Below are 24905 nucleotides of genomic sequence, written 5' to 3'. Positions count from 1 at the left end.
AGAACATTTAGAATGGAAATGTACTAACTTACAGTGATCATATCATTGTGCAGGGGAAAATGCTTTAACATGCTAGTGCAGAGATAGGGGATTGGTTCCATGATTAGAGACATTACAACTATTGCAACTGAATCACTGATCGAGGGCGACATCAATGGTCTCAAACCCCTTAACGTAGGAAAACTTGTCACAAGAGAAGTCCACCTGCAGCTGCATCACACCACTTTTGTGGGGCGTGAATTCAAAGTAAATCTTTGATCTCTCCCTCGGTGCCAGTGCTGCCACACTAAAACAAAGAAAACATCAATTAGTTCAGGCTGATAGGAAACTCTCCTATTCTGTATCTCAGAGAGGCTCAAGGAACAAGCTAAAGTGGAAAGGAAAAGCAAAGCCACCTACAACTGTCACACCAAAGAGAGGGTTTGGAGTATCTGAGGGGCAGTCCTGTTTCATGGGAATTAGCTGGAGCTCAAGGCTTCTGTGTGGATCAGGAAACAATAAGAAATGCTTTACCATCTGGATTTATAAATGGAAAGAGATGAGAAGGGAAGAGTGCTACTGCACATCTCCATATTTGGATGCAGTACAGAGTTGTCGACTGTCCATGTTTGAGTTGTTGATTTGGGTCCTCACAATGGGCAAAATCTCATATTTTAAAGTTGCCTTACTGACATCCCTTCTGGCAACATCAACACCACCACCACCATCATCATCATCATCATCTCCTAGTGGCAGACATGTGGTGGGATTTGTTTGTTTGTTCTTCTTTCCCTGGAACTGGACTGGTAATTCAGAGGCAATGGTTTCCAGGGGCCTTCTGTGGAATTTCATTTTCCAGAGCCTTATGGATTAGTGAGGGGACTTTTATAGTCCCACAGGTAGCATAAGCCAGACAGGCTCAAGGTAAAATATGCTTTTAGACCCCATATGGAATATTCAACATCCTGGATTCCTCACTGAAGAGCTCAGAGACAATGTCCAGCAAAACAGTAATTAATAGGGCACTCTGCTCACATGCTGTGAAAAGGCACAATTTTTTCCCAGCTTCCCATTTCCCAATATTTAATTATTTATTTTAAGGGAAGCCAAAGCAACTCTGCTTGCTTGTGCAGGGAGAAAGAAAGCATTGGCAGACTTTTATCTATTTACTGTATCTTGGACTTATCATTGTAGTATCTGAGTAGCTCCCACATATTTAAAAGTAGAAATATCTGCTCTAGGTGGCGCACTGAAGACTCACCTACCTGTTCTACCATACTTCATCTTTAATTTTTTAAAACAAAAAGCCATGAATAACAAAGAAATTTCACCAGAAAACGGAAATCTCAAAAAGTTTTACTTCTGTTTTGTGTGTTGCACTAAAGATTCCCCACAGCCGATGTAAGGGGATGCAGTGTCTACACTGACACTGTGTCGCCCTAACTATGCCAACAAAAGCCCTACCCTTCTAATCAAGATGGTTTTAATTTTTTTTTAAAAAACAGAGCAGTTTTTTTGGCGGAGGGTTGATTGCAGAATGTACACCACCTCTGTTTTGTCCAGCAAAGCTGACTGGTCAACAAAACTCTCTAATGTAGACCAGGCCTAAGTCTTGCTCACCAAGAAACCAAGGTCAGGATTCACTGTCAGTTTTATCAAAAGTGATGGACAGATGAGGCCCCTTTTACTTACTCTATCTTGACCTCTTGATTCGTCAGTTTCACCAGCAGCACACAGTCCTTCACTGGCTCAGGGAGAGGATTGGCATACGAGATCTCTACAGTAACAGATTTGTTCACCACAACCTCTGCAGGAATCTAAATGGGGAAAAAACATTTCTGATGATTCACAATTCTTATGCCCTCTCCTCTCCCCTTGCAGGACATTTACTTGTGAACAGCCAAAGGTGTTAACCTTCAGGAGGTGTCAGACACTCTCCAGGGAATGGGGTGGCAGACGTAAGTGCAGATATGGGCAAAGCATCTTTCTCCTTCAGGGAATGGATGGGATATAGGTAGAACAATGGAATTTAGCCCCTGATGGATGTGCATCTCTTTTTTCTACTGCCTTTCCTTGGTGCTGAAGCTGATCTTGTATTTGCTGCGGCAGGGAAATGTATATATTTAAAAGATTTGAGGCTCAGATTTATTCAGACTTGACTTATTAAATCTGTTCTTTAGTGTGCTGCCTTTTCTGCAGTACAATGAGCACTGAATACCTTCTTGATAGTGATTAAAGATGCAAAGCAGTGTAAATTAGCCTTAATGTCAGGGTGAATTCAGGCCCCAAGTCTGTGTTTCAATATAGGGCAATGGCATTTGAAAGCAGCCAGAACACATTACAATAATTAAAGTAAGAATGGAATGGAAAAATTATAATGTATCCAACACAAATGATCTGATGGCAGTTGACATGGAAGGTGACTTGGTAGGGAAAGTGCTACAGCTTATCTGCAGTACAGAGTACAGTATAGTGTGTCCATTTGTAGTACAGGAAACACAAGTACTAAATAAACATGAAACAAAGTTTCAAACATGGCCTCTGATTTTTGCATTCCCAACTTGACATTTTAAGTTTTCTCAAGCTGAGCAACCAGAATTGAGTAACCACTTTTGGAAAATTTGGTCTGGATTTTCACACTTGATTCCAGAATTCCCATCTTCTGGGCTGAGCTCCAGCTACCGGACTCTCTGAGGAGAACTCTTCCATTTGCTTTCCATTTTGGGCAGTAGGGAGACAGCTCTTTACCTTGATGAAGATGTTTGGAGTCTCTAAAGTGATGGTCTTCTCCACCAACATCTTTACCTCTTCTACGTGCATGACTTCACACAAGGCAGTCACTAAGATCTTTTTATCATCAGTCAAGGACTTTGCATACTGGGCGTAAGAGATCTTTAACTGAATCTGTTTCTCTGAAATGCAAACATATTTGGAAAGTTTCAGACTCCAGTAATTTCACAGATGCCCCAGGTGACTCTGGCTCTAGTCTTCTCTGTAGTCTGTATTTATGGGATGGCACTGGGGATGTTTGGTTCCATGTAAATCTCTTGCCTTCAAGCCTCTGCTCTGCATCATTCCTTGCTGACGGCTGCAGACAATTCTGCTATCTGGGGCAAATTCTATTTTGCTTCCTCAGTCTAACCCTACAGTGTTCAGTGGAGGGTACTCTGTGAAACTGAAAGCAGCATTTGGCCCTCTGCATTTAATTGTATACCTTTCTTTGTATTACTGACAACTGGCTGGATAAGACATTTGGTCTATCCCTCTATATATCCTTTTCTAGATTTTATCTCTGCTGACTGGGTGAAAGTTTGGTCCAGTTATCACAAGGTCCCTTTCAGAGTAGCCCAATCCCCTTCCTCTTTGTCTCATTCCTTACAGTTTTTCTGCTATGTATGGAAAAAGAATAGCTTCTTCCTCTGCAGCCCTTGGGGATGGAGAAGTTCTCTATATCTTGCACTTTGTTTTATGAACCCTAACCTTGTTAAGGAGATGAACATGGAGCTTTGCTGAAACTTTTACTGTAGTCTAATTTGTTTTTATTGCATGCATACCCTCCATTGTTAAATTCTCTTTAGTGATCCCTGTTGACTGAGGAAGAGAGAGAACATAGCTTAGTCTTGCAACACTCTTCTTGCCCATTAGCCCACAGAGAGTAATTCTTTTATGGCTATCATATTTTTTCCCTATAATAGTCATTCTAATAAAGGGTGGACAAGCAGATTTGGTCCTGCGCAATTTTGCAGGGTTGACATAGATATGCATTTGATCTATCTTTCTCCTGTCTATTTGACTGTGAATAGTTATTTTGTCAGTTTAAGAACATGGTTTTGTTGACTGTCCAATCATATGAAAAGTTACCTTCTTTAGAACTAAGATCAACAGATGTGGCTGCCTGCAAGATCTCTGCCACTGCTCTCCTTGTGTACAGGATGGCTGATGCACTCAGGTTCACCTTTACAGGCTTATGTTCAGAGGACAGGTTGGTGAGAATTAAGATTAGGTTGATATCTTTGCCAAACACAGGTGGTTCAACCAGCTTGAATATCCCAGAGATCCCAGGTTTTCTAACTGTCTCTGAAGATCCCTCATTAGGAGTTTCTGAGCGGGTTTCTATGATGTTTGATCCACGTGCCTTGGCATAGGCCTTTTTATACACTTCTCTTTCCTTAGGAGAGCCTAGTTGAAAGGGAAACATGAGTAAATTTCATAGCCATTACAGTCCCTAGGTTATGGTTATAAAGAGGGTACAGTATGCCAGCTCTGCACAATCTACCAACTTAAGGTACCAGCAGATCCCACTTGTATAGTAGCTCCCTGGATGTGGGATTTGCACATCTATGTATTTGTGATACAGTGAAATAACATTCATTAAAATGAAGTACATTATCTTCCTGCTCATTGTTGGACTGTAGGGCTTCTGTTATCTCCTGTCTTTCCCCACAATATGCAATAGGACTTTGTTCTGTAACTCTGCAGGCTTCTCTGATAACCAACTTCTGCACTATTTATGATTTCATTAAAAATATCCTGGGAAAATTTCCTAAAGTGGCTACTGATTTTAGGGGCCCAACTCAGGATGCTTTGCATCAGATCATCTACAGCTCCCATTCACTTTAGTTCATGCTCTGGGTGCTCAGCACTTCTGAAAAGTCAGATCTCAGGTGTTTCAAGTTGGGTATCCAGACACTAAAGCACCCAATATCAGTGGCCACTTCAGAAAATGTGTCTGTAAATCACTAACGTCATAGCAGCAGTGTGATGTAAAACCACAAAAGCCAGGAAACTAGCCAGTTAGCAGAAAAAAAGTTGACCCTGCTTAGCTCAGTAAAGCATTTCTCACCAATCTGAAAGTTCAGCCTATGAGCATTTCACATCATGAATAAATTGAACTGTATTTCATGAATACTGAACCATGAATAAACTGAACTGTATTTCATGACAAATAAACTTGTAATTGCAATATCCCAGAGCCACTGTGCAGACAAATGACATTTTATGATACAAGCTATGTGGGAGATGACACTCATGCTCAGATTTTAAACCTGTTTCAATTTAATTTAATATAATTTTAACCCTTAAAAATCTGAGTAGTTCCTCGGATGAAAATATGTGACTGTTTTCTGGGGGTTTGTTTCTCTGAGAGGGGTTGTTGGTGCTGGAAATCAAAGAAGTTCAAAAGTAGCACAGAATGGCTGGAACTCTTGTCTGGAGTAGGTTTGACTCTGTCTCTCCACTAGGGGAAATCCATGCTGGTGTCCTGCCTGTGCTCTATTATTGTTTATTTGTATTGTCGGGATCATGGCTCCATTTTGCTGTGCAAACACATTGTTAAGACAGTCCCTGACCTGAATCACTTAAGAGTTGTATTTAAGATCATGAAACAAGTGAGCATAACAAATGTTTGGAGGGAAGATGAGGGTAAGAGTGATAGAACATGTGGCTACACAGACTAGCTAGGCCACAATTAGAAGACAGTGTTTTGTGGGGGGCTGGGGATATTAACATATGAATAAATGCAACTTGATGTCCACTACTGCTTCTCCATCCATCAGGTCAGAAGCCAGCAAGGTGGAGGCAGGGCAGCCCAGAGTGAATGTGCTCAGGAGTGGGTGGGAGTCAGATTGGGGAAATGAGCCACTGGCTATAGGTAGGCAGGCAAGGAGAAGGAGTGAATCATTGAAGCTGAGCAGACTGGATCTTGATGTAGGAAGGGTAAGGCATCAGGGGTGGTGCTGAGGAAAGGGAGAAAAGGGCTTAGGGGGAGATCTGGTGAATGTATAGAGTGAAAGGGTGACTGTAGAACTGAAACGAGTATTTATTCATCAGACTCTCCTCATATTACAGGTGTTAACATGTTAAATTTTACTCATTCAAAATGAAACAATGGAATTGTCCCAACTGTAAAGCAGAATTAATGACAGATGGAAGCCAGAAGAATGATGTTCCATTGGAATCCTCAGAATTCCCAGACATAGCTAGTGTCCATGGTTGCCCTGAGAGGATCCAGTTCCTAGTCAGAGCTAATAGCATGAGTGAGACCTTGATTTCTGGACATAGCCAGTGCCGTGGTGGCACAGAGAGGTCTAGCTTTTTCTTGTGTCGCTGATGATGCAAATGGGACTCAGTTTCAAGGATATTAGTGGTGTCTTCTACAATCATTTGACTTTGGTTTTCAGGTGATTTTAATTGCTGGTTTGCTTTGGGTGACAAAATGTACCTGCCAACTCTATGAAAATATGTATTGCAGAATATTGATCAATGCATTTCCTGCTAAAGATTCTATCCAGCACATAACACCATGAATATGGTACCCATTGTTTTATGAAGCAAGACTGAAAACAGTATTGCCAGAAATATTGTTCCAAATGAAGTAGGGAGGTAACTAAACCAAAACATGCAACCAGTCCTAACCCTCTAAGTGCTGAGAACCCCAAAAGGAAATTAATTGTGATAAAGCTTTCCTTTACCTTCTGGATATTTATAATTGTTAGTGACATCCACACGGGAATTACTGCCTATAGCTTTGGTGCTGATGGACTTGCCAATTGTCTCAGTATCACAATAAACTTTTTTCCTAGTTCCATCTTTGTAGATAATCCATTGGTTGCAGTCGGCATTCACCTCCGTAAACACAAATAGGGTGTCATAATCCAAGTCTACATCACCTTCTTTGATGGCTCTGACAGAAGCAGGACCACACTGAAATATCCCTAAGGCATCAAGAAAAATCAGCAACTTTATTAAGCACTTGGAGTCTCAGCAAAGGGACGTGATCTCATAAGAGGAACTTTATCTGTTACCTTTACTTTGCTCTTGTGGAGTTGAATCTAGAACCTGCCATCCATTGTATGATGTTCCCAAGTCTCTTCTAATGAACCAAACTTCATTCCAGACATGATAATCCCTGAAGGACAGAATGAAAAGAGGTGTGTGTCAAAAGAAGGGGAGAAATCCAGTCAATCAATCTAATTATGAAGAGATCCTTTGGAAGCCCTACATAGTACCACTCTGTGTGGAAGAATGGAGTGTGGTGCTTTTAAGATGTTGCTGAGATGTAACATGGAGTCTCTTGGGATTGAAACAGCATGATGGCTTCTCTAAGGGAAAGTGCTACTACCTGGTATTACTGGGGCTCAACCACTAGACCTGAGAGGTATAGGGACCAAAAGGAGTCCTGTGACTACTAGGACTATATAGAAGAAGGCCTCTGAGACTCAGGTAGGGAGTCTCCAGGTGGAGGCATGACCTGGAAGGTGGCTCTCAATTAAGGAAGCTGGGTAAACCTTGGCCCAGGAAGGGCTGTAAGGAAAACATGCAGGGAGAAGGAGGCACCTGCACAACTAAAAAGTGAAACCTGAGGAGGGGATAGTTTTCTGTTGAAAGTAAGGGAAATGCTGAGCTCAGAAAGGGGGCTGTAGTCTGTGGGAGACAGGTCATAAAAAGGACTCTAGAAGGCATGAAAGCAAGAAGGAAAGACTGGAGGCATTATAGCACTAGTAGGGGCTTGGCAGCTCAAGGGAAATACTAAGAACAGAGAATATAAGAATGGCCATGCTGTCATCTGACAGTGGCCAGATGCTTCCGAGGGTATGAACACAACAGGGGAATTATTGAATAAGCCCATCCCCTGTTGTCCACTCCCAGCTTCTGGTTGCTAGAGGCTTAGGTTCAACAATGACTATTAGCCAGGATGGCCCTATCTTCCATGAACGTATCTACTTCTTTTTTAAACCCATTTATAGTTTTGGCCTTCACAACATCACCTGGCAATGAGCTCCACAGGTTGTGATTGTGCATTGTGTGAAAAAGTACTTTGTTTGTTTTAAACCTGCTGCCTATTCATTTAATTGGGTGACTCCTGATCCTTGTGTCATGTGAAGGTATAAATAACATTTCCCTGTTCACTTTCTCCATACCATTCATGATTTTATAAACCTCTATCATATCCTTCCTTAGTCATCCCTCTTTTAAATTGAACAGTCCCAGTCTGTTTAATCTGTCTTCAAACAGAAGCTGTTCCACACCCCTAATCACTTTTGTTGCCCTTCTCTGCACTTTTTCCAATTCTAATGTTGTTCAGGGGCTCAGGATAGGAACTTTCAGATGGGAAGGAAGGAGGAAGACCTCCATCCCATTCAACTCTATATTATCAGTTGCAGGAACCAGTTAGCTCTGGTGTGGACAAAAAGACTACTGATTGAGCCCAGGGAGGGCAAAAGACTACTGAGTTATGCCCTCAGTAGTCAATAAATGGACTACTGGTGCAAGGGAATAAGTCAGGAAACATTGTTGCCAACTCTTGAAATTTTATTGTGATATCTGGTGTTTTTTTTAAAGCCCTAAGTGTTGGAGTCAAGTGATTGTGTGAGAATCTCCACTTTCATTTAAAAAAAACAAACCTAGCTCATCTAGTTGCAGAGAAAAGCCGGAAAACATGAAGTGAGTAGTCTAAAGTTTCAGAAACCAGAAGGCAGTCAAAAAAGAATCTAAACTGTATTTTAAGAAAACCCCAACACCACTTGATTTTAAAACTAAATTTATGACTTCTTGGGCCCTGACTCATGAACTTTTTGAACACTTAGCTATCAGCAGTTCAGGGCGTAAGCTAGCCTTTTGGCAACAAGACAGAACTACTGAACCTGAGGAGGGCTGGAGTTGTTTGTTTTGGACTGGTTTTTGTGCTGTTTATTCTCCTACGGGGAAGGCCTAATTTTAAGGTTTGGCCAACAAACTTTGATCACCCATCCACCAGAGAAAACCAACATTCCACTGAAGGAGACTGAAGTACAGACATGTGATAAGAAGAGGTCATTACATCAGTAAACTGATTAAGAGCATGACAGAGCACAGAATTGCACATGACTGCATAGGAACACACTGTTGTGTGGTGTCGGTTTTTTGTTTTGTGTGTGAGAGATTTGGTGCATGAAATCTTAAACTTTTTAAAGTTGCTGCTAAATTTTAAGTCATATGGCTGCTTTGCCAAAGAAAAACCAGTTACTGTTAAAGCAAAAGCAAAGGAGCTTAGTGTACAGCTTCCTTCCAACCTGGCAACTGTTTTATCAAGTTGTATGTCCTGTGATATAGGGAAGGCAGAGTGCAGTAGAAGAGTGGTGGATGGGAGATATGTGAGCCCCAGAATGCTCAGGGCCTTGTTCCCTGCTAACTAACTCAGAGCCATTAGGGGACAATTAGGAGCAGCTGAGGCTGATTAAGGACCAGCCAGGTGCTCCATAAAAGCCCTCTGCTCCAAACAGTCAGTGCATGAGCTGGGGGAAGTAGGAGTGCCATGCTGAGTTGTTGTAATAGGAGTGCTGAGCTGTGCAGAGGAACGGACTGGAGAGCAGAGCTCGGTGGTGGAGCAGCAAGGAGGAAGGTACCGGCTCAAGAAGCCAGAAGGACTGAAGGAGGGGGGAAAATTAGCCCAGGGGAAGAGTGTGCCATTTGAAAAGCAGTACCAGCAGCACATAGCTGCTTCTCAAAGGGCCCCTGGGCTGGGACCTGGAGGAGTGGGTGGGCCCAGGTCCCTACCCCCTCCCAGGGAAGATGGGGTGACGGGCAACTTCCTGGCCCACTACAAGCAGGAAAGTGCGAGGCCCACTAGAGGGAAGCTGGCCATCAGCCACAGTCCATATGAAGATCCTCTGATTTCCTTCAGGTCTGTGCTGCTGTTGTGCTGTGTTTACTGGTGCGGAGGCCAGAGCAGTGTTGTTTTTATGGAAACTGACACCCTGTCTCTATGTGTTGCTGAGATGCAGAAGCTTTTATATTTACCATGAGGAGTCTCTGCTGATGTTCAGGCTCCTTCCAGAACTGTCGTAATATTTATCAATACTCAGGTTTTCATCTGCATCATGGGCAGAATTAAAGTTTGAAATCAAACGAGCTGGAATCCCCAGACATCTCAGGACTGAAACACACACAAATATACAGAAATGCTCCAACCGTCTTATTGCAAATATTTAAATGTTAAACACCATGTTTCTCTGCCACTCCAGACTGACCAGTTTCACTGGCTCTGACTCATCAGCATTTTCACAGTGTTTGAAGCATTGTTTCCTAATGTAGAGTGCATCATTTTATGTTTCTTAAGGTATGTCTACACTGGAGCTAGAATGTGCAAATTGCAGCTCCAGGAGGCATACCCACATTAGCTGATCAAGCTAGCATGCCAAAAGAAGTGGAGATGCAGTGGCATGAGTGGCGAGCCGCCCTAAGTACATACCTAGGGTCTCAGATGGGATCATACTTAGGGCAGCAAGCTCCTTCCCGACACTTGCATGGCCAGGGCTACACTTCTTCTATTTTTAACACATTAGCTTAATCAGAGCTAGTGTGGGTATGTCTCCTCAAGCTGCAATTTATTCCTTTCAGCTCTAGTGTACACATATCCTGTGAAGTGATGGATGTTACAGTACACCTCCATTTCAGTAGAATTCTTTGTTCTAAGATGTACCTGTACACATCACTCCTGCAAAAACCCAGCACTGGCCATACTGGACAGGCTTGTAATTCTCTTGATGCCACTTCCTGAGGATCACCACACTGCCATTCCATCTGGATGGGTTTTCATGCTCAGAGAAATTGTCATTCCAGTTTCCCTCCAGCACTCCATTATCATTATCATTGCCGTTGATCTAAAATATGAGAGACATAGAATTAACAAAAGGAGGAGTCCTGTGTCAAATTCCTCAGTAACATTGTTCAGACTCAGATTGTCCTGTTGGACTTTGCTGAGTTCCATTATGCACCTAGTGCTTTTTGCCTATAGATCTGTTTGAAACCAAGAGCAAATAACCCATTCCTTACCATTGAACTGATCACCCGACCCACATATTTAGGATCTCCTCTGCGGAAGACATCCGTGACTGGGTCCTGACGGTAGTACAGGCTCAGATCCAGCATGGTAAGGCAAATATTTAGAATCTCATCTTGAAACTGTAACCCAAAGAGAGAGCCTTGTAAGGAGAGTTAATTTTTCAAACAGAATTCAAAGACCAACTCTCCAGCAATTTCTTCTTTCTGAGAAATCCCAACACAAAGATGTACTGGGACTGTAGGTCCACAAAGCCATCTGGCTGTAGTGCAGTGCACACAGCTGCTGTGCTGGCTAAGTGAGTGGCGATAACTGAGGATACACACATGGACCCCAGACTGGATTAGTACGGTATAATCACAATAAACCAAATTCATCCTGGTAACTATTGGCTTCAGTGGAGTTACACCAGGTATCAACTGGTACAGTGTAACTATAGTGCTCCAAAGATAATTCAAGCAAGGCAAATTATTGTATTTGTATTATTATCTGTATTATGACTATGGGCTCTAGTTCTGGATCAGGCTGCCATGATGCTTGGTACTGTATAAACACATAACATAGTCCTTGTTCCAAAGACCTTACAAAGTAAGGAAAGTAAACTGATAAAACCCAGTAGAACAGAATGTTAGGAAAAATCTGACCCTTCCTACAAGTTCTTGTGTGGTGCACTGCAGGGATGGCAACATTGTTGCCCTCCAGTACAAGTGTGAGCTGAGGCTACTCATAGCTTTAAACTCAGAGCATAATTCTCTGCACCGAATACAAGGTTTAATTCCCCAGCACACCAGCTTCCTTTGCACCAGCTGACTTGCACTCCGTCCCTTTTTTACCTTGTTCTCTCTTAAGGGAGTGAGTGAAGAATGGGTGTCTAAGGAGATAAGAGTGTAAGTACCACCCTCACAGTTTGCTGATGAGGTTCTTAGCTATGCACCTTTCTCTCAGGCATCACTTCTGCCTGTGCATGATGCTGAGCACTCTCATTAAGGCTGGATAGGCACTCTGTTTCCTGCTTATAGCTGGTTTGAACAGCAGAATTGTCACACATGAAACCATGGTTGGAAGCATAAGATATCCTTGGAAATAAAGTAAACTCCAAATGTCTAAACAAATAACCTGACTCCCTACATACTGTCCTAAGTAAACAGGTATGTATACCAAAGAGTCAAATGTGCATAAGAGAACATGAAATCAAAAGTGGGATAAGAAGCTGGTTCCCAAGTGAATCTCCTACGAAATTGCAGAACTACTAAATCAACTTCTGTACTGGATGACTGGAGGATAGCTAATGTGATGCAAATTTGTTAAAAAAAAAAGCTCTAGAGAGGATCCAGCAGATGATAGAAAATTACTCAAGATAGTTTAGTCCAAAGCAGACTGAACTGTTACAAAGGGATCTCGCAAAACTAGTGGATAGTTCTCTGAAAACATCTGCTCAATGTGCAGTGGCAGTCAAAAAAGCTAACAGTATGTTAGGAATATTTAGAAAAGGGATAGATAATAAAACAGTAAATATCATAATGCCATTATATAAATCCATGTTATACCACACCTTGAATACTGCATGCAGTTCTTGTTGCCCCATCTCAAAAAAAAAATATTAGAAATGGAAAAGGTATAGAGAAGGGCCAAAAAAAAAAAAAAAGATTAAGGATATGGAACAGCTTCCATATGAGGAGAGATTAAAAAGACTGGGATTGTTCAGTTTGGAAAACAGATGACTAGGGAGGAATATGTTAATAAAATCATGAATGGCATGGAGAACATGAATAAGGAAGTCTTATTTACTCCTTCGCGTAACACAAGAACTCTAACAGAAACCTGATTAAATTAATAGGCAACAGTCAAAAGCACAGTCAAATTATTGCTAGGGGATGTTCTGAAAGCCTAAAGTATAAGAGAGCTAATTCTTTTTTGAACTAAGTTCATGGAGCATAGGTCCATCAATGTCTATTAGCCAAGATGATCAAGGACAGAATCCCATGCTCTTGGTGTCCCTAAGTCTCTAACTGCCAGATGGTGGGACTGGATGACGGGATGAATTGCTTGAAGATTGCCCTGTTCTGTTCATTCCCTTTGAAGCATCTGGCATTGGCCACTGTTGGATGAGAGGCTACTGGGCTAGATGGACCATTGTTCTGTCCCAGTATGGACATTCTTATGTTCTTACCTGCCCATAGTACCATCCTCTAGCTTCAATATAGTTTGCATTTCCAACAAAGATGATTCCATTTTCATCCAGAACATATTCCTGTCTTGCATCTTCATTAGCTATATGGACATCATCACCTGAAAGCCCAAAGTTAGATGTGCTATTGCATCTATAGCTGAGGACATTGTAAAGAGGGTTCAGTTTAGCTTATCGATTGAGACATCAGATGACCAAGCTCAATCAATTTATTAATCAACGCTTATACATCAACAATTAATCAGCATGCACTACAAAAAGTGTTAATACTTTACCTATTCCAGGGGAGACAGGTTGCAGCTCACTTCTGTTCTGACTTTCTCCTGAATCCTGGAGTTTTATACCCTGCTTGTTTACAATATTTACTTGCCCATTACATTTTGCAGTTGGTTACATATTTATGTTATCCAGTCATATGTTAATATCACATTTGTAGTTAACATTTCCTGTACACTTGCAAGATCCATGTCCCACCATAAATTTCCATTCTATGGGCAAGTATAAAGCTCATCTGTGAGTAATTTTCCATTATTTCTCTTAGCATAACTATTGAAAGCTTCATTCCATCGTGTCTACCTGTTTCTTTTGTTCTTTCTTTCTTGTGGTTTTGGTTAGAGTTTTATAACTTGCTATTCAAATAGCAGAACTAATCATATTTTACCTAAAAAGAACATTTCTTATTTGCTACATCGACTAGCAAGTATGTGGTTAAAAACTATCTTGGACATCTGTAAAAATAGGTCATACCTAGATAAATGTCCATTCCTTTCAGGAGGGCACATTCTAAATTAGTTCAATGTGCTCAGAGCCAAGTAAATCTTTTCATTCCCTTGATGTAACAGGTAAAGAAATCTGTGAGCACTAGGCCTCTTTGACAACAACATTGATGATAAACTTCATCCAAAACCATGGTTGTCTTTTGGATTTTCTAAATAAATGGATCTATTAGCGGGAAGAGCACATCTCATTGCTATGTATCTCTGAATCTGTACAGTCCAATGTGAGTATGTTGTACAGCATGAAGCTTGAGGAAATTAATAAAAATAACTCAAATTGCATGGGACTAGCCCAGATTGTCATGTTGCACCTTAGAGCTCTCTGTGCATTGCAGCAGTGAAGATGCAGAAAAAGAGCCCAAGCTGGTTCTTTGGATTCTTCTGCCTTATTGTAGAAGCTGGGTACATAATTCAGCCTGTATTATTCTCAGGGCAGGATTGTTCCCTATTGTACATTTCCCAGTGATTTGTCTAGTCTAATTTTAACAGTCCCAGTACTGGGACTTCTCCTGACTGTGACATATCAGTGTCAGAATATTTTTACTCTGCTATGCAGTCTGAGTAAGACTATACTACTGGTGCTACAGTGCCACAACTGCAGCACTTTAGTGACACCACTGTAGTATGGACACTTACTACAGCAAGCGGAAGGGGTTTTCTGTTGCTATGGTAAATCCAGCCTGTTGAAAGGTGATAGCGAATTCTTCTGTCACTCTAGCTATCAACATAGCTGCACTTACAGGGGGGGGGGGGGGGGGATTAAGTCAACTTAACTACATTGCCCAGGGCAGGAAATATTTCACATCCCTAAGCAATGTAGTTAGGAACAGTGAACATGGTTTTTGTAAAGGGAAATTATGCCTCACCAATCTACTAGAATTCTTTTAGGGGATCAACAAGCATGTGAACAAGGGAGATCCAGGGGATATAGTGTACTTAGATTTTCAGAAAGCTTTTGAAAAGGTCCTTCACTCAAGACTCTTAAGCAAAGCAAGCAGTCATGGGATAAGATGGAAAGTCCTCTCCAGGATCAGTAACTCGTTAAAAGATAGGAAACAAAGGGTAGGTATAAATGGTCAGTTTTCAGAATGGAGAGATGTAAATAGTGGTGTCCCCCAGGGGGTCTGTACTGGGACCAGAACTGTTCAACATATTCATAAAAGATCTAGAAAACACAGTAAACAGTGAGGTGGCAAAATTTGCAGATGATACAAAACTACTCAAGATAGTTAAGTCCAAAGTAGACTGTGAAGAGTTCCAAAGTGATCTCACATAACTGGGTGATTGGGCAACAAAATGGTAGATTAAATTTTATGTTGTTAAATGCAAAGTAATGCACATTGGAAAACAGAATCCCAACTATACATATATAATGATGGGGTCTAAATTAGGTGCTACCGCTCAAGAAAGAGAGCATGGAGTCATTGTGGATAGTTCTCTGAAAACATCCACTCAGTATGCAGTGGCAGTCAAAAAAGCTAACGGAATGGTGTGGGAATCATTAGGAAAGGGATAGATAATAAGACAGAAAATATTATATTGCCTCTTTATAAATCTATGGTACTCCCATATGTTGAATACTGTGTACAGATCTGGTCATCCCATCTCAAAAAAGATATATTAGAATTGGAAAATGTACAGAAAAGGGCAACTAAAATGATTAGGGGTATGGAAAAGCTTCCTTAGGAGGAGAGATTAATAAGACTGGGACTTTTCAGCTGAGAAAAGAGATGCTTAAGGAGGGATATGATTGATGTGTATAAATCATAACTGGTGTGGAGAAAGTAAATAAGGATATGTTGTTTATGCCTTCTCATAACACAAGAACCAGTTGAGCATATGCACAAGGTAAACCAAATCTCCCTGTCTTTTTGCAGTCAACCAAATAATTACTGAACATTTTGTGGCTAATATTTTGTTGCCCTAAATGACTGTGTGGGAGAGCCAGCCCTCCAAATATTGATTTATTTAAATTTATGCAAATATAAAGATCATCTCTCCATTCATTAGACATATCCTTAACATAACTTAAAACTCATATAAAGAGTTCCCTTCCCTTCATTATGACTAAGCAGCAATCCCTTGACCTTCAGCAAACCAGGTAAATTAGACTGCAAGAATCCTCATCCTTTCCCATTCTTATTCACCTTCATGATTCTTCCCACTTTTATGAAATATGTGAGAGCTCTGCAGCATGTCCCGAAGGTCTGGGGCTATTTTAGGACCAAGAGGTGGAGGAGGTTTGGAGCCTCTCCAAAGAACACCCTGCCAGTAGCTCTTTTTATTTATACCAAGGGGCTCCAACTTGAATCTCTCTGTTGATTGCAACTGCAGCAGCATGGTGTGGGGAAGGAGTTATCTCTTAGGTGGTGTCTCAGCCATTTATGCATGTATAGGTTGATACCAACACCTTTACTTCTACCAAGAAAATAATAGATAGCCCCAGCATAGATCACAGAGTACTGGAGTAATATGCTCATTGCATGATACTTCACTTTAACAGTTGAGCTGCTGAATTCTACATTGGCCTCAGTTTCCAGATGGGTTTAAGGTATAGCCCATATAGTGTGTAGTGAGGTAGTCTAATCTCAAGGCGACAAAGGCTAGGATGACAGCTGCAAGATCTATATTCAGAAAAACAACCTCGATGTCCTGGCCATATGTAAATGAAAAAAAAAGTCTTGGATACTGCCTGGTGGCTATTGCCTTGCTACTACCTGATTTCTGGTTACAGACACTTAATCTAATCAGATCCCTACATTGCAAATTTAAACAACAAATAGTGGACACACACTTTATGAAAAAGCAGAAGTTATATCCTCTAGTTGCTTCCCCAAGCAACCAACATCACCTCAGTCCTGTTTGGATAGAACTTCAGCCATGCCCCAATCTCCACCAAACTGCATATGATTGTCTTCTCTCATATTGCCCATGTCTCTTCTGCAATGGCATGAAATGTGGGGATGAAGCCTTAGTGGAAGAACTGTATAAGACAGCTGCATGATGGTTAATGCACACTTTTAATAGGCAGTATAGGTTAGTGTTAGCCAAAATAGCGCTCAATGATGGGGCACTTAAGGATGGCAAATAATATGAACTATTTTGTGTGTGACTATTTAGTAAAATTCTGAATTGTTTGCAGGCCTTGTGATTTACTTTTCTGTGAACATTGGTACAATGGTTTTCTGTTTGGGGAATAGTTTATATAAATGCAAATATGTAAACAGGTATGTTTGCCTCATAAGTGTTGGCATAGGCATCCTGTATTTGTTGTCTTTGTAGGGGAGTGAGGGTGTAGGAGGTGAAGAGAGACTAGTGTGAGAAAGCAAGTGACGTAAAAAATAAAACTGATCTGTAGGTGAAGCTGTGCTCCCACCCCATGATTTCAGCCTGTGCTGTTTACCATGTGCTCTATACTGCACTGTGGCTGGTGCTGGGTGCTATTGTGGAGTTCTAAAGTTAGCACGATGGGAATCTCCAGCACGCCTACAGCTACCTGTGGCTTGTTGCATTAATGCCCTCTTCTTCTACCTACACCCTGTCACCAACCAATCATGTAACAAACAGTACCATGTGACCTTGGGAACCAGTTGCCCGCACTGACTATCAAATACATTCAGAAGCCAAAGAATGCTGGAAAAAGTTTGATATTCAGCATTGTTTTGTAAATAGTAGGTGTTTGTAGCTTCTGGAGACCACATTCATTGCACATACCAGGAGCTCTTTGCATCCCTCCATTCTACCCCCCCCCCCCAAACTCCCTGTATGCCACCATCCCATATCCCTCTATTTCAGGGACCCCCTTCAACTCTGCCCAATAGCCCCTCTGGTGAGGTTGTGTATATCCCCCATTTCCCCCCGTTGGTGCTCTGTGCCACTCATTTCAAATCCCCCTCCATTCCCCTTACCCTCTATGCCAAGGACTCTGTGTCCATCACTTGCTCCATACCATAGTCCCCCACTCCACATTTGCTAGGGTTTCAGTGTACCCTCTTCTACAGCAAAATCCCCCATTCTTCCTCACATGCCAGCAGTGCTATGTGTACCTCTGTTTCCAGTCTTCCTAAATAGCAGAGTCTCTGTGTGTGCATACTTTGCCCATAGACCCACATTAGCCCAATATCCCACAGGCCAGGGAGTGTCTCACTGCATTACCCCTTTCCCCCATAAAGGTTATCCCCATTCCTCCCATGCTAGGGGCTCTATATGTCCACCTTCTCCCATTCTGCTGTTCACCCTCACCATTCAGGATGTCAACAAGTGAAGTGCTATTGGGAGGATGAACAGAGCTGAGTTAGGGGTACTGCTCTGTTGGATTGCATTAAGGGGTGCCATCAACCAACTCTTAGATGAACAGACACTTACTGAGCTGCTTGAGTCTGTGGCTGTGCTAAACAGTTTGTAGGGACTCAGTGTCTCCCATTTTCCCCCTTTCAGTTTTCCAATCCCTGCCCCCCATCAATAGGATTCTGCCCATTGATGCTTAGAACATTCCTGGAAATTTTGGAATTGATCAAATATGAGAGCCAAAAGTTTTTGTGTTGTAGATAAACAGAGAAATGCCATCAAGTTGGATGTAAGGCCTTGCAAGCTGTGCCAAGCAGTGATCTCTGGACAGACACATCTCAAGCTGAAATGGGCTGAGTTTGATGGATAAATTGTTCACCAAGAATGGCTGAGACAGCTCTTATGCTTAGGGCAGGGATTTTGTGAGCACCTGCCTGGGGTCTGACTGTTATTTACTCATTTCTATTGCACCTCTGTCCCTGGCAACTCAGCATTCAGTTACAGAGACCAAAACAAGACCAAACAAAATCTGTTTTGAATTTTGAGGCTCTTCCTTTTCCATTTCCTCTCTGTAGTGGTACTTATTGCAATGCTAGCGCCCAGCCACTAGCAAAAGCCCTTCCCTGTGTTGCGATCAGGGAGGAGCTGTTAAACGGTAGAATATTAGGTAGCCAGATAATAGGCCTGCTGTTAGGTCTCTCTCTCTCTTTCTCTCTCTCTCTCTCTCTCTCTCTCTCTCTCTCTCTCTCTCTCTCTCTCTCTCTCTCTCTCTCTCTCTCTCTTGTCGGACAGTTGCCTCTGAATCCTCTGATACCCCTGATTTGGGGAACTGCTTTTCCAAACCCCAGAGTTTAAACTGGGACGACAGAAATGGGAGAGCCACATATTTTTCCTCACCATCTTTCCATTTTCAACCAGCAACAATAAAATCAGACCTGCCAATTCTACCCCATTGCCCCATTTCAAGGAATGCCAAACCAGTGTCTGTATGGCAGGCAAACAAGTTGTTCTGTACCTGCAGATTTGTTTCCACCAGTCCAGATGCTTACCTAGTAGGTGGTATTTCCCTGGGAAATTCTGTGTAGACACAGCCTCTGTGTCCTAAGTATTATTCATTAATTATTATTACATGTCTTACAAGGCATTCTGGGCTAATTAGTAGGTTTTTTGATCTTGACTCATTCATTGGGATGGCCTCTGACTCAGATTCCTAATTACTGATGTGATGGCGGCTGCTCTGTAATTAGAGGAGGAAGTTGTTGCTAATTCTGCAGACATTTTTCTTGTTCCTTTCCCTTTACAGTAGGGGTTAGTGGCTTGGGTGATTAGGGATAATTCCCTTAAAATTAGAGCCTAACTCAAGCCTTACACTTTATAGGGCTTCCTCATCACTTATTTGCCAAGATGTGAACTCAGGGCTCTGCATTTCCTCAGCAAGATCAGGCTACTGAGGTGACCAATGGGAGAAGCAGAGATGTGCCCTCCCCAACCTACTGTGAAGAAAGGGAGGAAGCACAGATCCCCGGCTTTCTTCACGTCACACACCCTCAGTGGATGTGGAAATCGTGGCTGGCCCAGCCTTCATCCTGCCAGCACCCTCTGTGAAGGATGTAGAAAGAGCTGGGCCCATAATGTAAGGGGATCAACTGTTGGCTCTATACTGAACCTCGGTGTGGTGTTTGGTTGGCATCTCCTAGGACCAAAGGAAAGGAGGCAGGCTGAGGAGAAATCGGGGCCCTGAGACAGACAGTCTCCAAGGCCAGTGGGGAGAGGCCTACACTCCAGGTCAGCCTGATTGACAGGGCAGACAGGCCAATGAGGGAATCAGGCCAGGGGTCCCATCCTCTGTGTGAACTGGAGCTGTCTGGCCTGGGCTGGGCCACAGCGTGGGCCAAGCTAAGGAGAAAGCAGGAGTTTGAGCCAGAAGGGGCCAGGGCCCAAGGAACAGTCCAGGGTGCTGAGCTGGAGACAGAGCAGCAGCCGTGCTGAGGCAGGGGCTGGTGCTGAGGCAGGCTGGAGTTGGAGCTGGAGCTGTTGCTGTTCAGAGCCGAGTGCCCTGAGCAGCTGAGGAGAGCGAGGGAGACCCTGGGCAGGGCCCAGCACAGGGAGACACCACCAGCTAAGAGGCCATGCAGGCCGGCCCAGGGTGGGAGCGGGATCGTGACCCCGATGAGGGGGGGCTGACACTGGCAAGAAAGGTCCTGCCTCCTAGCGCCTGGGAGCGTGTGGCCACCGCCAGAGCAAGTATTTGACCCACAACATCACTGCGGCATAGCCAGGGCCTGGGCAGGAGGCCTGGGATGTGTGAGGAGCCAGCTGTGAGCTTCCCTTACACCCCAGAGATGCTGTTTGTGGTGTCCCTGTGCCCATGGGGTGGCATTGGGTGTTTTCCTTTAACTTTTCCCATCTTTTCTTATTTGTTTTAATTGGTTACTGTTTAATCAATTGTATTTGCTTTGAACCATATGCAATGCTTAGTGGATCAGGAAATGTCCGGTGCAGAGAGCACCTGGAGTGGGGACAACCTAGCACCTGCCCTAAGTGACCGTGACAAGATTGGTGGTCAAGCCCTGCAGGAATTCTGGGCCCAGCTTTGTCAGGGCTACAAGGAGAGTGAAAAGAGGGTCCTCGAGGTCAGGCAGGTCTCTGGATAAAGGTAGTGGGAGTGAGGACTCAGATCCTTTTGCTAGCCAATTCCAGCAGCATAGTGTATGAGCCAGGAAAGTTCCCCACAATAGCGGGACCATTCCCCCACTTACATTTACTTAGATTTAGGAGTACATGAAGATATTAACTTCTACAAGAAATCATAGTGCATCTAACTGAGGCCTTGGCAGGTACTAATGTTTTTTTAGTAGATTTTCACGGTTCTTTTGGCTGTGGAAATCTGGTCTTCTGGGTCCATTAGAAATATTCTATTGAGCCACCTGGCATAGGTAGAATTTGCCACCCATGCAGAGGTTGGATATTTTTATAGTAAAAAAAAAAAAAACCTCTTTAAAATTAAAAAAATAGCTGAATTTGCTACCTGTGGTAACCCTATGAACAGGTTTGAGGGGTGAGCTCATTGTGCATGCTGTGAAAGCAATAAAATACGGTAATACCTTCAAGAGCAAATAACTCAGTTCCTACCTGAACACCATGGGTTAAAGAGCAATATAAAGTGCCCCAGGAACCTGGAGGAGACCTTGTTGCCGGAGGTGATCTGGAGGCTCAGTTTGTAACGTCCAATGACTGCATTAGCTGGGCTGGATATTGAGAAGTTCATGTAACCGGACTCGCTGGGTCCTAGAACTGCACTCCAGCCACTGGCTCCCGCTTCAGAAAGGCGAAAGACAGACTTGGTGTGATGTGATTCTGAAGGGGCTGGCCCTGCCAGAGAGAAGAGGGGACAGCAGGATTTACTAAGAATAAGTACTTGTTTGTGGCGCTGATACAGATCTCACATGTACAAAGAGTAGGTTAGAGACAAAGAAATGAGTGAGGGGGAGAACCTGTCTCTGAGCAGGAGTGGTGGGCTGCAATGGGGAAAGGTTAACCTTCTATGAGAGGAATTGCTGGGGTATCAGTAGGAGTTACCTATTTCTGTGATGAAGGCTAACTGCTCCCCAGTCTGCAATGACCTGTTGAACCACAGGGTGATAGTGAAGGGCTCTCCTCTCCTCACAGTCAGCTGTGTGTGGACATATCTGTCAGTATGATGTGTGCTAGCATTTGCTTTAGGCCGCCAACTGATCTGTGTTGGTGTTAGATCTGTAAAATAAGAGAGAAGAGCTGAAGAAATAGCCAGTATATTAATTCCCAGAGACAGAAGTGAGTCACTGGCAGCAGGGGCTTCCCTCAGACTGAATGAGTTACCAGGAGCAGGGATTTTGCTGCTGGAGGATGGTTGGATTGAAGGGCAGATTGTTTGGTACCTTACCTAAGCCCAATGGTCAATAAGGGCCCGAAGAGCTTGTTGTGTTGGGTTCTGTTACATTCATCTCACATGCTGTAGTGAACTTCCACATTTCATATAATGAAATAATTAAAAGAAATGAATTGCTATGTCATTATCATCATTAGATGTAAAGCACTTTACAAGGATGGGTAGGTGTCATTTCAGTGTAGGCAGCAGAAATCAGAGTGGACACTAGTCCCTGAAGTACTAGGAATAGGGAGATCTAAATGTCTATTTAGTAATTTTTATACGAAATACCATGGTGAAAAATTCTCCCTACATTTCAGGATCTTTCAGAATATTCTAGGAATGCGCCAGTTGCTGTGAAGTTGTCTTGCTGTCCCTGCTCTGATGCCTGGCCTATAGCAGGATATGAAACATGGTCTAACTACAGGTTTGTCTATGCTTAAAAATTATATCAGCATAGTTTTGTCAATCAGGGGTGTGAAAAAACCCCAGCCCTCCCCATCATGGCTATGTCGACAAAACTCCCAGAGTAGATGCAGCTAGGCTGTCGGAAGAGTGCCTCTATTGGCATAGCTAACGTTGTTCAGGTAGGTGGTGTTCCTACCTTGGCAAAAAAGTTCCTGTCATGGTACACTGTGTCTACAGTAGGAGCTATGCCAGCGTAGGTTCTGTAGTGTAGACACAGCCTAGGGGTGGTACTGCATGGGTGAACAAGAGGAGTTAAAGTACATTAAGAGGGGCTTCTGCTGAGGCCAGCCACAGGTCAGAAAGTTGCAATGACTTTGCAAAGGGCATCTTGAGAACATTGGTGCTCCAGTTCCAATACATGATACCCCAGAGACCTGTAGGAATTTCTGCTAAGTCAATTACATCATTTGCAGGGATTTCTTCTGTTGAGCAACACCTCCATGCATACCCTCAACTTGTGCTGTGGCTTTTAAGTACAATATGGCTCATGACATTTATTTTTAAACATGCTATACAAACTTTCTGACAATACAAGATATGTGTCAAACTCAGGATGTTCAATTGTCTTTGCCGCAACCCCTCTCTTTCTTGTCTATATGTTATCAGACTTGGGGCATGGTTGCGCCTTTAATACTAGGGATGGCACAGTGGGGCACAGTGCGAGTGGGAGCTCTGAGAGGCACTGATTCTTGGGTAGATAAACCATCTCCTTGAGTGCACTCTTATAGGGTTCAACATGTGCACTTCTTCATGCCCAGTGACTTCTGTAGGTGAGTGCACCTGAGAAGAGGAGCTGAGATCCACTTCTCCCTACGCTGTTGGAGAGACTAATGCTGGCTACTATGGACCCTAGCCTTACATAGGCCTTGTGTTATCTGGAAAAGAATGACAAATTAGAGTTCAGAGAAGAACCACAAAGATGGCCACAATGCTGAAAGTATGATTCAGAAGAAAGACAGAGTTAGGTCTTTTACTCTAACTCGGGTAAAATGGGGGAAGTGATAATGGATTGACAATATTATTAATGAAGGAAGGTTTAGTGAGGTACATGGGGTATAACAAGGAGTAATGGCATTACATAAAGAGGTTGAATTTAGAACATAATTTAGGCTGAATAGCAGGGAAAACTTGACAGTTAGGCTGCGGAATAGTCTCCTGAGGGAAACTCCATTACCTAGGATTTTTAAAAATTGGGTTGCATAGATTTCTTTCATCTCTCTAATTAGAAGATTAAGTCCTCTTTGTAGGCCCCATTTCAATGTTGCCCTCCACCTTGAATAGTCATTTACACTAGTGCAAAGTAGATGTAAAATGCTACTAGTCGGATTTGTAGTATTTTACACACACTTGTCTAAATGATTATACAAAGTGGAGGGCAACAGTGAGCTGAACCCCTAGTTTCTACTTACAGTATACATGATCTACACATAAATCTATTCCAGTACAGCTGGCACAGAGCAAAACCCTAGGCATCTCTGAAGCCCCATGTTAAGAAAATTTTGGTCTCACATAAGACTTTGTGTGGGCCATCTGCACAATTTCATCCTTCAAGATCATTTCCTAATACTGTAGTTTTTGAGCCGTCTACTTCACAAATTTGACTGACAGTAATAACAAAAAACAAAAAGTGCAGCGCAATTGTAAATTACAATGGAAAACTGCCATCTGAAATAAGCAATCTATGCAGACATTTCCAATAAATGGCTCTTAAGAAAACACTCTTAAGCATTAATATACTGATAAGCACTCATACTACACACTGAACTCACCTGCCATTCCCTCTGTGTGTGTATGAACTGTATATATCTTCTACTTAATTCCTTAGGGAAATCACATCCACATTAATAATAAAGATCAGAGTCTGCTTCTGTCATCTGAAATTCAAAAGAAATGGGTGAGGTGCTTGGCAGTTGTTACTGATGCCTCTAGACTAGTCAAATACAATTAGCCTATAATTCCTATAATTTATGTTAGTCCAATGCAAATTTTCCTGCTTAACATGGGGCGTAACTGTGGGAAGAGATGATGAATTTATTTACTCAGAAGAAGTACGTTTGCTTGGATACACGTGACAAGTAGGACTTCCTACAAGGAAACCAGGTATGCCATAAATAAATCTCCTTTAGAGATGAGGAAATAGGGAATGGGGGCATATGAGCCATGTGGAAGGAAGGGGTACTTCCTGCTTGAAGAGTGATTTCTTTCTTTTGTTTATATATATCACTGCTGCTGCTATATATATTGTCTGCAAAAAGCTACTTTTCCCCATACAATGCTGAATTTCCACCTGGAGCAAGTTTATAGATATTCACTGTTCTGTCTGTGCTGTACCTGCTCTGGGGTCGGGTGACCAGATAGCAAGTGTGAAAAATTGGGCCGTGTGTGTGTGTGTGGGTGTGTGGAGGGTAATAGGCACCTATATAAGAAAAAGCCCTGAATATCAGGATATCTGGTAACCCTATCTGGGAATAATTAGAAAAT

General features: G+C 42.6%; 1 protein-coding gene across 1 annotated transcript; it reads right to left on the bottom strand.

Annotated features, from left to right (window-relative positions):
- Positions 1 to 16: 16 nt before the first annotated feature.
- On the bottom strand, positions 17 to 24200 carry LOC137157236 (protein-glutamine gamma-glutamyltransferase E-like). The gene is made up of 13 exons (XM_067554531.1): positions 24194 to 24200; positions 21629 to 21802; positions 21182 to 21421; positions 12969 to 13087; positions 10792 to 10920; positions 10439 to 10619; positions 9757 to 9892; positions 6783 to 6886; positions 6450 to 6692; positions 3841 to 4158; positions 2728 to 2891; positions 1672 to 1796; positions 17 to 286 (listed from the first exon to the last, which is right to left on the bottom strand). The coding sequence occupies exons 1-13, from the start codon at positions 24198 to 24200 to the stop codon at positions 133 to 135; spliced, it is 2094 nt and encodes a 697-aa protein (XP_067410632.1). The 3' UTR covers positions 17 to 132.
- Between the last annotated feature and the right edge of the window lie 705 nt (positions 24201 to 24905).

This window comes from Emydura macquarii, unplaced genomic scaffold (assembly GCF_026122565.2).
Source record: "Emydura macquarii macquarii isolate MOO-44397 ecotype Brisbane River unplaced genomic scaffold, CSIRO-AGI_Emac_v2 contig_1483, whole genome shotgun sequence".
NCBI lineage: Eukaryota > Metazoa > Chordata > Testudines > Chelidae > Emydura > Emydura macquarii.
The sequence above is the reverse complement of the archived record's forward strand: the minus strand, read 5'-3'. Positions and strand labels throughout refer to the sequence as shown.

Bases quoted from the DNA above. Each gene is read 5' to 3' on its own strand.
- LOC137157236 (XM_067554531.1), bottom strand. The intron at 10,620-10,791 runs GTAAGGAATGGG...CTCATATTTTAG, and splicing joins GTCGGGTGATCAGTTCAATG to ATCAACGGCAATGATAATGA. The intron at 1,797-2,727 runs GTAAAGAGCTGT...TTCCCCATTTAG, and splicing joins CTCCAAACATCTTCATCAAG to ATTCCTGCAGAGGTTGTGGT.